Raw genomic sequence first — 12,343 nt, 5'->3', positions numbered from 1 at the left:
CTTCAACGCACTTTACATTAAATATTTATGAGCTGCGCTAGCTATCCGAACCAATCATGTCGGCTCTTACATCTTACATAAAAACAAACATGGCGTCGTCTTGGGAAGAGAACTTTTGCGATGCAGGCCGCTGCGGGCGTCGGCGGGGCGCTAACGTGTGCTGGAGGCTGCGCGCGGATCCCGCCGAGCACGGGGAAGGTGTCGGCGCGGAAAAAAAGAGGGGGCGGCTCGGTGACTTTGCCCCGCACGGCCTCTCAACGGGCTCGTCACCGGGCGGCGGCGGAGCCGCCGGCGGGGAGGGTAACGTCCCGTCCCCGCCCAAGTCAGAAATGGGGTCATGCCAAATAAGGCAAGCTCATACCCCAGGAATATTAATATTCCTGGGGTCGCAGAGTAGAAAAGGCGGGCTTATTCGGCAGGGGTAAGGGGTGGAGAAGGAATTCGGAGCCGCTGCCCCTGCCATGGGAGGATGAAATTAAGCTGCACGACATGAAAAAAGGATTGACAAACACAATACCATTTTCAAAGACGGTGACGGAGGTAGATTTTCAATGATGTGGGTTATACCTCATTCATTAGTATTTAGTTTTAATATGACGATACCTGAATTAAAGAAGACGGTATGAAAGAAATAGCAAAAGCTATCATGAAAGTTTATATGTGTTGGTAGTTACATGTTTAAAGTTAAAGCTCTTGTTCCAACACAAAAAAATTCTCTAACCTAGAGCTTTCTACCAGCCATTCTGGTCTTCCTCGGTAGACTAACCCAGTGAAGCTTGTCACGTGGCTTCTTTGAAGTGTGACTTCAACACTGGGTCAAAGGTATCTGGTAGACGATGTCGACCCCCGTCGCGGTTCAATGTAGGGTGAAGGGACCTAGCAAAAAGCAAAATGGGAAATAGCAAAAAAGTTAACTTGTGTGAAAGGTAAAAAAAAATACTTTCGTGTTTTAATGCCTACGAGTCAAGAAATGTGTATTGAAAGTAAAGTTGTGGTCTAGCTTTTAATTGTAACAGTCTTTGCCCGGGTTTTAAATTACTACCTAGGTAAGGCAGGACTAGCAACAAAAAAAGCTAGCTTTTAATGATTTTATGGTGTTTGAATAAGTATTAAACTATTTTTGATCTTTTTAGGAACTTTTCAGGAAAGAGTTACCGTGGTTGTTAAAACTTTTTCAAGATACCATAAAGTTAGGTATCTCATTGACTCAATTAACAAGTTCTATCCGGGGACAAAAATCATCCTTGCTGACGACACACCCAATAATACTATGGTGACTTTCCTGGATGAGAATGTTATACATTACATGATGCCTGCATTCACGGTGAGTACTATCTGTTCAATAGTTGATACGCCTTCATAATTGAATCGTAACACTTACTGTGTCTTTGTCAATGAGAATATGTAATCTTTTTGGGCCTAATATGGATTCGCATGTAGGTTAACACGTTATAACTCGATCATTTGTTGGCACAGTTTTTGAAGTTTGGTGTACGGGGAGCTGTTGTTAAAAAGTACTTTAAGTTAGAAAAGTAATAACCACCTGGCTATTTCCAATCGTATTGTAGCATTTGGGCATTTGTCGTTGGTATGTATGCAGCCTAATGTGAAAAAATGTGAATGGATTGCCGTGGGAGAATGGTTGATTGATTGATAACAGATCTTTGTACTATTGACAGTATTTGTCTTATACATGTAAATAGTGGTAATGTTTTCAGAATAGCCATTTCCAAACTAAAGGAATTCTATTTCTCAGCACGCCTACAGCTTGAATGTTGGGTAGTTGAAAATGTCGTAAAATTCATTCTTAGTCTGTTTTCTGGTCACATAAATAAGGATGTTCTCTCACTGCGAGTTTTCACACGGTTAACTTTTTTTCAATCATTTAATAGACAACCAGTTTTCTTCTTTTCGCCTTAAGGGCTACTTCGCTGGAAGAAATCTTGGATTATCCCAAGTCTCAACCGAGTACTTTCTCTACATGGATGATGACCAATACTTTACAACAGGAACAAAATTGGAAATCTTGGTGTCTCTTCTTGACAAGACTGATTATCATTTGGTAAGACATTTGATTTGTTCTAATGAAGATATAAAATTGATCATTTTCGTTCCTAATTCACCCTTTTACAAATCAACTTTCTTAACAGGTTAGCGGGTCGTTTAAAGGAGGAAAACATCAAGTATACACCTTGCGGGTACTTGGGAATGACACTTACAGTTGTTTTGAGAAGAAACCAGAACATTATCAAGAAATCAAGAATTTCCCAGGTGAGTAATTATTGCATTGAATGGCACTTTTAACGACGGAATAACAATGAAAGACAATTTCTGTATATTTTCTAATAAACGTTACCGTTATTAACATGAAAGGTCTGGAAATATCAATCGTGGCAAAAATTAAAAACCATTTGGAATTTTGAACAGAGTTAGCTATAGACCCTTAAAATCTAAAAAGGGGAAAATATAAATGGGATAGATGAGAAAGATGGCGGATGCCACCTGAAAGCTTCACCTAGCAAATTTTTGTCGTATCAGTTTAATTCCTTCTCTGAATAAATGGGATAATATAAGAAAACGATTACGGAACGAAAAAAATCGTATCATCATCATAATCACCATTATTATTTGATTGAATATGCTTGTTAGAATATGCAAGTCCAGTATGGGCAGGTTTGCCCAAGCATTTGTCAGACATGCTTGAAAATGTCCAGAAGCGTTGTTGTAGGATTATAGGGCTTATTCACCACAGATGGTCACGTGACTCTTCCTCCGGCAGCGAGCATTGTCCGCCATTAGGGGGTGCAGCATGGTGCCTATCGCTATGGTACGCTATGCAAACTCTTGGCGATAGTTGCGCATTTTGGGCCACAATCTACGTTTTGAACACTCTTCTTGTTAGTAACATTGTCCTTGGGGTTGTTCTGGCTCCATGTCCACGTCTCATGTTCTCAAGATCGGCTTTTATCTTTTTTTGCTGATCAGAAATCGGTGTGTTTTACCCTGGCGTAGGGGCCTGTAGATCGCCCCCTGTAGATGGCAACGTGGATAGCCATGGACACGTTAAATCTGTTGAAGCTACTCAGTGGTAAATGTCCATGTAGAACAGGGCACTGGCAACTTGTAACACTCACCTTGTCCAGCCACAGTCGCGGCAGTGCGGACTGAGGATGGCGGCCGGCGGCCGATGGCCCCGCATTTGTTTGTTATTATCCAGACACAGTCCGGGGCTGTTCCAAAATAGCGACCTTTTGCGTATCGCCGACTACAACGTACTTGTCACCACGCAACTGCATGTCCCACAACACTCTCTACACATCCTGATACAACGCTTTCAGACTCTTAGAGGGTTTGAACCGATGTTGTGTGTAAAAACTTCGGCCCAGTACCAAATACGAAGCTAAGTCGCGTCAATGGACTCCGCTGGCGGTAGACGCCGTCTCGATCAGACTGATCAAAACTCAACAAAAACGGGTCAATCCCAACAGATTTTATTTTGTTCCTGTAACGAGAGGTATGAGTGGTGGTAAACTCTCAAAGGACAGTTTACCTAACGTTTGTCGGCCATTTCAATGCTTGGAAACTCGCTGTAGGCGCTGTAGCCCCAAAATGGCGTCGCACGGGACATGAGGGGTCGTAACGTCATGATGACGTGTGGTGAATAAGCTCTATAGGAATCCCTGCTGAATCCCTGCCTTCTTTGTCTTCGAGACGAGACCTTGCCACTTTGAGCACTATCATATATGTAACATGACATATCGTAAATGACACAGACAACCCTCTGCATGACTTTGTATGTGTTCCGCCTCAAAGCACATATAACTTAAGACGAAGTAAACAGCCACGTTCCTCTTTCAATAGAACGAAACGACATGAACAGTCGTTTATACCACGTGCATTGAAGTTATTGTCTCAGCATTCTACGTAGTGGTATAGGATTTTACATGCAAATCTGTAAATATGAATCTATTATTGTTACGATTGTAAATGTCAATTGATGTTTTATGTCTAGATTTTAAATCTTCATATATATCACTGTCATTTTATCTTAATGGATAGTCAAGGATACTTGCAGTGATTGTAAAAATCCGACGTCTTTCATGTGACTTTTTGTAACATGCAAGTCGATTTCTTAAATAAACTGAAACTGAAACTGAAACTATTATCATCATTATGCCTCCGAAAAATTCGGTAATGTACATTTGATAAAATCCCTCCAGTACCCCTGTCCCTCATGTTGGACACTAGAGCAGTCCCCGCAAGAGCAGTGTCTTTATCTATCTTTGACAGTTTTTATTACTTAGAACAACATGACCTGCCAGGGCAAATCTGCGTAGCTGCGTCGTGCAACTACAGACGACATGGTCAGGAGAGAGTCGAAGCGTTATTGTTAATTTTTTTTTCCATGATACATCATACACTCGTGTATGTACCATCAAATATCTTGCTATGTGATTTACTAATAGCCCGTGAATCAGGGATGTACCGTGCGTGTTTTCAACGTCCTCTTTGTTAAATCAGGAAAACTAAATTAAACAGTATACAAGATAAAGGGTTAAAAAAGAACATTTGTCGGCCATTAGGGCAGATCAACATTGATCTAGAACGCAAGACACTTTTAAAACTAAAGTTTTTGCTTCTTGATATGAGCTTTCAATTTTGTAGGAATGGAGGGAACATTAAGCTTTAACAATCCTATACTCTATTCTCTCTCTTAATTGTTATAGCCACATAAATATGTAAAGTCTAACACTTTATCAACTTTAGAGCCGTAAAGTGCAGTTAGTTGCTAAAAATACGTTAAGTTCAAGTGTTTATATTTTAATTTTAGATATGTTCAGATCTAGGCCGATGGCCTGACATGTCACCTCTACTTTGTTCAGCAAATTTTGTGTGCGTAGGGACCTTCAATATGTTACTCATAGCTATATATAAGTGAATTTAAGGGTGAGTGTCGTTCATTGGCACATTATTATTCAGTACTTAATAAAAAAAGTACTATGGTAAGTGCTGATTAAGAGTTTGCAGAAAAGTCATAGGATATAGGTAGGTAGTTTGTGATATACTGGCAAATTGCTGTTCATGTCTTGCTCTCAAAGGGGACCATGAACAAACTTCAAATTTGGGAAACATGATAAAACAGTCACCCATATAGTGTACGGGGAGGGGTAGTTTGTCTGAACTCTCTTTTTTGTATTCCATAATTTAGGCATGGACATGAGTGACCATTGAACTCAAATGATCGTCAAAGGCAATGATCTCTGATAGCTTGATGACTTAATTCCTGAGGCTAAGTTCTCTTGGCCAAATCCATAACATTAGAGTAATTGCGTTTCATGGAATACATATTGAGGACAGCCAAAGTCTTTCGAGTGAAAAAAAAATGCTCTTATTGCTGGGGTCACTTTTAAACCCAGTGGGGCTTAGCTAAGTTCTTAACTTTCTCCGAAAAAAATATAGGAGAAGGTGGAGAAGAGGTTGACTAACAAAGTTATGGGTGGAGTTTTCCTAAGATTGAAAGTTTCAGAACAGCACATCAATATATATAAAAACTGCTCCCGTTTGGGTGTTTGTAGTCTTTTTAGATTCCCAGCGTTTTTATGTATTTCTTTACGAATCAGCCATGTTCATCGCTAAAATTAAATGCCAGGAGCTTACAGTATACAATTTCATTAAGGAAATCAGCCTTGCAGGATCAGTCTCTTGTACAGCATTATGAACCGATAAGTAATTTTTTTCTTAATTTAGGCCCTAAACGTCGGCTAAAGTACAACTCTATGATACCGGCCTGCCTATTTACCACAATACACCGGAATACACCCTGCATTTATGAGATAACAGCTCCAATAGCTGTATTTTGGCATAATTTAACTCATACGTAGCCCAGGGAACAAAAACAAATCACTTAAATACTGAATCGGTGGACGCGACCCGGCCAGTCGCCATGTTTGTTTACATAGCGTATCACAATTTGTTTGATAAGCGCGGCCACAGAAGAGACGTGAAATGTACCAAAATAAAATAAGTTTCTTTGCACTTCAGCATCGCAGTTTGCTGTATTTTGAACATGGGATAACTTATACGTGGCACAGACCAAAAAAAAATCACAATGAATCAGCATAGTCGGCATAGAATATTTTTGTTTATTGTAATCACAGCAGGGAAGTGAAATGTATCGAAAGAAAAAAAGTCATTTTATACTTCAACATCACCGTTAGCTGCACTAAAGTTTACTTGTAACATATTGAACTTATACGTGGCCCAGGTGTCACGAAATGAGCCGGGGTTGATCTCAAGGAACTCTTTTAATACCAGACTGCCCTAGTACAGGCCACCGGACCTCTCTCTCTCCAGCCTGGGCTCCGACTGACTCACCCCAGCACCCACGCTCTGCCTTATGGGCCTCCTGCACACTATCCTATGTATTCCATCACACCAGGGAACAAGAAATCACCATGAATCGCTGGAAACTATCGGCTGGAGGCGACAAACGTGGCCAGTCGCCATGTTCGTTTACATAGCGTATGTTTATTTAACGCGATCACTGCAAAAAAGTGAAATATAGAGCTATTTTATACTTCAACATCTCAGCTTGCTGTATTTTGACCGTGAGATAACTTATAGTGGCCCAGGGAATAAACAATAGAGCGGAACTGATGAATTGAATGGGGGAGTGTTCAGGGGAAGGGTGACTGAATCCGACAATAGACAGAATATACCTAACGCTTTGAATGGATGTTTGTATAGCTTTACTTTATTTTGTATATAGTACCGGTCTTTTATACCATATCTGTTTTTCTGTTGTACACTGAGGACAACAAAGTATATTGTACTTAAAAACTTATCGATGGCATTTCAAGCTTATTCTTTGTGAACAAATGTGTTTACCTCAGTAATCAGCTTGGTTCAACCAAGGTATATGAGGTAATGATCCAACATTCAACTCCATCTGACTAAGTGTCGACATGAACATGGTTACTTGTTGTTGTAGTACTTTCATCAATTTGGACGTTAGCAATAACACAGAGAGAGAATTCAATGTACTTTTAATGTCCTATTCCTCCGTATATTATTAGCAACCTGTGTTGTTTGATGTTTTATTGATTCTTTATTGTTCAGTTCCTGGGGGCCAAGAAAGGGCATTGAGATTAGTCATGCATTTACACATTCTTTTTTTGTGTTAAAGTATTGAAGTTAATTTCCAGCAATACCGTCCATTACAATTATTTTTTTTTCTTTGAGGCTGTTACGCTACGGACCATGCGCCAAATTTCTTCCTTGCGTCTACCAATGAAGTTAAGGCTGTTGGATTTGATCCTCACCCAGCTCTCTCCCGCGTCGGACACTACGGTAGTAATTCCATGTCCATTTCTTTGGATATGCTTATGTATGTTAGTATAAATATCATGTTGTCAAATAGTTACTATTGTAATTAAAATCCGAGCTTTTTTTAATTATTTGTACCCACTCACATGTGGCGCATATAGTTAGTGTAATATGTGCAAATGCGTCATATGCAAGAATATCCAAACTATCTAAAATATAAACCTACACTAATGGGTACTTTCCTAGCAGATCTTTCGGTGGCCGCAAAGATAGTATCAAACTAGAAAGGCCAATATTTGCTTCGGAGCAAATGTAATATTTCAATCCATCTCCCTCCCCAAACAAAAATAGAAGATTCTGAATAAATCATACTGCAATTATACAATGACAAGCTCTTGAATCTTGACAGCTTTATTTACAAAAATGTCACTTGGCAATTATCTCCTTTTTTTTAAAGATACAAGGAGAAACACTCTAAATCTCGACTGCTTTACTTTACACTTATCTCAATCTCATAACTTATTTATTGCAGGTATCTAAATACTACTTAAGGAGATTGTAACTACTGATAACGGTAGCAAAATTTCACCATCTGAGAAAAATGGACATATATTCACGATGGTGACTGGTGGAGGAAAAAGAAAGTCCAAGAATTATTTTTTTAACTGTAATGATAAGTTCACGATACAGAGGTGACAGTGAAAACCGTAAATATAAAGGTACAGTGAAAAAAATCAGGAATTACAATAATCAATTTACGGAGTATGTTTGCTTAGTTTCCAGCTGTTTTGTATGATTGTCGTAAACTTATCTTGTAAATTAACGATAACCGAATCGCGCATGAATGCCAAATGGCCTTATTTACAATCACAGAAACTATGAAACAATACATTGAATAAGCTTCATATATACTATGATTATCATAACCTTTTTTTAATTATGCCGGTAGCTAATTGCATGTACAGAGTGAAAGAAAGTACTCAATAGAGTTAAGACCATTGTCCCCCTCCCTGAGCCTCCCTGCCTCATTAACTGACAGCCCAACTTTCAAGTGTAATGTACACTTATTGGGTGGTTATTTTCTGACATTTCCGACAACTACTAAAGCACAAGGTTAAAGGCAAACTCTCTGCTTACATAAATTTTGTGAATAACTTGCTAATATTATAATATTGATATAATAAGCACATCTAAATTTATAAACTTCAAGTGCCCGGCGGGACCCCTAGACAAACTTTTTTTCAGACAAATTTGGTATGTATGTATTCGTCAGTAAAACCTCTATAACATCCCATCGATCCCAGGTGTATCATTGTTATTACAACAGAGATATTATCTAATATGTTAAGATTTTTGGCAAAAATCACATGCTTGCAATATTCATACAGGGTCAGCAAAGTCTTGGAAATGTTGTGCACTCTGGGCCCGACACACTGTTTTAAGAACAACTTGTCTATACATGTGTTCAGTAACTCAAAAGAATGTTGTGTGTGGATGCGCTTTAAGGGCAAAAATAAGATCACAAAAATTGAACTTCTGGCTTCGTAGGAACTGAAATCTGATCACTTTGTTGGGATAAGTGGACAATACAGCCAATTAACTTGTTGACATAGCACCTTCTTTGTTGGGGACCAGACTACCCGAGGAGAACAATAGGCAGTTCACGGCTTGTCCACACCTTTACCTGCTAGTGCCAGACAGTCAGCTTGGCTTGGTTTATCAACAATAAACAACCATTATTGTTTCAAGGTTCCAAGCACTGGTACATTGTAAAGTAGAAAAAGACTATTTTATCAAAAATCAATTTCTTGATCCAACATACTCTACAACAACATAAGGAACAAGTCGATAACATCAAAAAGTATAACTATAATTTGGTTGGCGCAAGCTTTTTAACAAGTTGATTACACTGGCGCACTCACTATCCAGTTTATCGTCTGTTGTTCCCCGACGCAAAATGGTTCTATAGAGCTGCTACAACTTACCAAAATTCGAAAGAAAGTGTGTGAAAGGTTTTACCTATGTCAAACCACTAGTCTAAACACTAGTATAAGAGTACTCTCCTAAGTCCTGTAATAAAAATTGCTCATCAAAACAAACAAAACGGCATCAAATCCAGAAAAACATGGAGGGTTACCAGACTTTTGATTATCAACAGTACCCCTGGTGTTTATGCGAAATATACTCAGGTTGTCCTCTACTAAAGTTTCTGAGTGTTATAGGTTTATGCCTTGTCAGGCTATTTACAATGAGAATGTCACATTTGACAGAACAATCGACCAGTGTGTAATGTTGAGATCTGGGAATCACACAAATTAGAAACACTAGACATATGGAATCCTTTGTCAATTATAATACACATCTAGCACTGTTCCCAGACAGCCAAACATTTCACACTCCACAGAGGCCAGGTATCACTTCACCTGGTCCACCGGCACCCTTCTTGCAATGTTTTCACACTGGGCAGGGTCAGGGCAAATATCAAACAATAGGAGAAATCTGGAAAATTCAGGGTCAAAGGTTGTATCTATGTGTTGCTAAGACGGCCAACGCCCAAATTGCTTGGGGGTCGTGAAATGGTCTTAACTGTACTGAGTAAAGTAAAGCAGTAGAATTTCTGTACAAGCTATAATAGAACTTCATATGATTCGTCCTCATCGTCATCATTCAATGTGGTCATTCTCTTGCTGCTAGTGACTTGTAAGACCTCTGTAGATTCTTCACCCTGGCAGAGTGCCGTACTCCTTCTCTCTTGACAATTCTATACTTTTGTGACAACATCAAAGTGATTTTGGTTTGTATGTTGGAAAATACAATTAAATGTTAAAATGGTTAAGTTGTTAAAAATGTTAAAATTGTTACGAACTCGAATACCTGAATTAACGTCTTCCGCGTTGCCAACCAACAGAGCTAACCAACCCGAATGGGGTCCATTTGGACCCCAGGCATATATTTTTATGTGCTATTTGAATTTTTTTTATTCGAAAAAAAATTCCTCCCGTGATTTTGTCGATAAACCTCTTCTACAGGTTCTCCTAATTTTTTTTGGAGATCGGCACAAATTTGTAAAAATTACAACCGAAGTCTTGCGTAAGACCGTCTGGGGTCCAAACGGACCCAAAACATGTTTTTGCACTTTCCTACACACAAAATTGTTCGGATGTCCTCAATATGTCTTCAAGGAAGCATTATTGCTTTAATATTATACAGTTTGCCAAGTAACCTCAACCTCAGGAATTAGGTCTTAAGGTTTTCAGAGGTTTGACAATTTGACAATCATATGAGGTCAAAGGTCAACCCCATGTTCATGCCTGCAGGCCTCATCCTATTTTTGCATAAATTATGATAATGAGCTTGAATTTTTAAACACTTAATCATGCCAAAATATACCTCTTACTTTGTTTAACCAATATATGGACAAAGATCACTGAAAGAATGCAAAAAGGAATATAAATATGAAAGAAACCAAATGGGGTCCATTAGGACCCCGTCCGGGAATTAACGTCACAAAAAAGTTCGGGTGTTTGAGGGTTAAACAACAACGGAAAATTGTTCAAAACTACGAGGAATGAAAAAGCCCTGTAGCTTTTCCCTGGCTAAACAAACACAAGAATGTGGTAGAATATAAATTAATCAGCCATCAGCCAATCAACAGCCAGATCTGCAAACAAGTCCACACCTGTTGCATGCCCCTTTTGGCCCTGCTCCCAAATTCCATTCTTATTACTCACCCACAGGTGCTTTCCTTTAGGAACAGCTGAAGAAAAAGAAATGAAACAATTGTAAAAGCTTGTATAAAAAATGGAAAAAAATCCTGGGTATATTTACCCACTCTACATTTATACGAAATTCCAGGTCATTTTGCCAAAAAAATGAAGGAATTGAATCGATGAAATGGCAGAAAAAGGAGGAAGAGAAGAAACATGAGGAAAAACAGTAGTTCACTCCATACTGTAGTACGGAGTAAAATAATTAAAAGGGTGAAACCTTAGATGCGTTAATTAATGGGATCGTTTTCAGATAAATTTAAAACTTCTGTTTAATTAAAATGAGAACACATTGTGATACGCGTACATATAACATTAATTTAGTTATCTTTTTTTCCAGCTTTTTTCCTGTCTTCCCTCGGAAGGCTCCGCATTGCAGTCTGTACATCCGTTGAATTTGGGCACAATAATTCTCGTTCAAAGGAGGATTCGTATTATGGGATGTTTCGAAAGCCAGGGCAGAAATATTACGAGATGAGAAGTCAACACGAATTGTTCAAATACAACTTTGCGTGTCATACTCCGAGGGGTGGTAAAGGCTGATTTCTTCGCTGACTCGTACCAAAGACCGCATCTTGTTGCAGTGATTTATGAAAGCCTTTAACCCTATTCAGAACGGGCCTTTTCTGTGCATGCTTGGAGGGGGGGGGGGCTTTTGGCATCAGCCCCCTTTAACTCAGCAACCACTTATCGTACAGCCACCAAATATTTGAGATTATTGTAGTAATAATAAATGATAATAAATCGGGTGTAATTATAACGTCATATAACGTCATTCATGTAATTTTTTGTAGTAAAACTGTCGAAAATTATTTTTCCGTAATACTCAGAGAAATAATATCAACCTTATCAAAAACATACCAAAAAATGTCTATGGTGACATATTCATGATCTATTCATGATACATCAAGAGGACGTCATTGGTCAAAAACCAAGATGGCATTAGCTCTGGTGCAACCACGTTTTCTTTAGTAATTCTTTATTATAACTCCTTTTTTTCACATTAAATGGTTATTTAATAATGTTTAGTCCATTTAATTTATCTATTTATTTATTAGACTTTCCAATGCAACAGCAAGTAGCATGGGAGAGAAACAAAACAGGTGCATAATTGCACCTCTGCCAGTTGTCTCTCCTCATACAAAATACATAATATAAAAAAATTGACAATTTAACTGACAACATACTATAACATATTAGGATATATAACAATTTAGTGACAAATATAGGGCAGTTATCGCGGCCTGGTG

General features: G+C 38.6%; 1 protein-coding gene across 1 annotated transcript in view; it reads left to right on the top strand.

The window, feature by feature from the left end:
- The window catches only part of LOC109474375 (beta-1,4 N-acetylgalactosaminyltransferase 2-like), a 35,170-nt gene that overhangs the window by 15,414 nt on the left and 7,413 nt on the right, over positions 1–12,343 (top strand). Inside the window, exons 7-11 of the mRNA XM_019774667.1 lie at positions 1,132–1,324; positions 1,922–2,062; positions 2,151–2,271; positions 7,243–7,350; positions 11,434–11,574. Of these exons, the coding sequence (XP_019630226.1) occupies positions 1,132–1,324; positions 1,922–2,062; positions 2,151–2,271; positions 7,243–7,350; positions 11,434–11,574 (704 nt within the window). The remainder of the gene's footprint in view (positions 1–1,131; positions 1,325–1,921; positions 2,063–2,150; positions 2,272–7,242; positions 7,351–11,433; positions 11,575–12,343) is intronic.

This window comes from Branchiostoma belcheri, unplaced genomic scaffold (genome assembly GCF_001625305.1).
Source record: "Branchiostoma belcheri isolate BF01 breed outbred unplaced genomic scaffold, Haploidv18h27 scaffold305, whole genome shotgun sequence".
NCBI lineage: Eukaryota > Metazoa > Chordata > Leptocardii > Amphioxiformes > Branchiostomatidae > Branchiostoma > Branchiostoma belcheri.
Note: the sequence above shows the minus strand (reverse complement) of the source record. Positions and strands in the feature narration are given on the sequence as shown.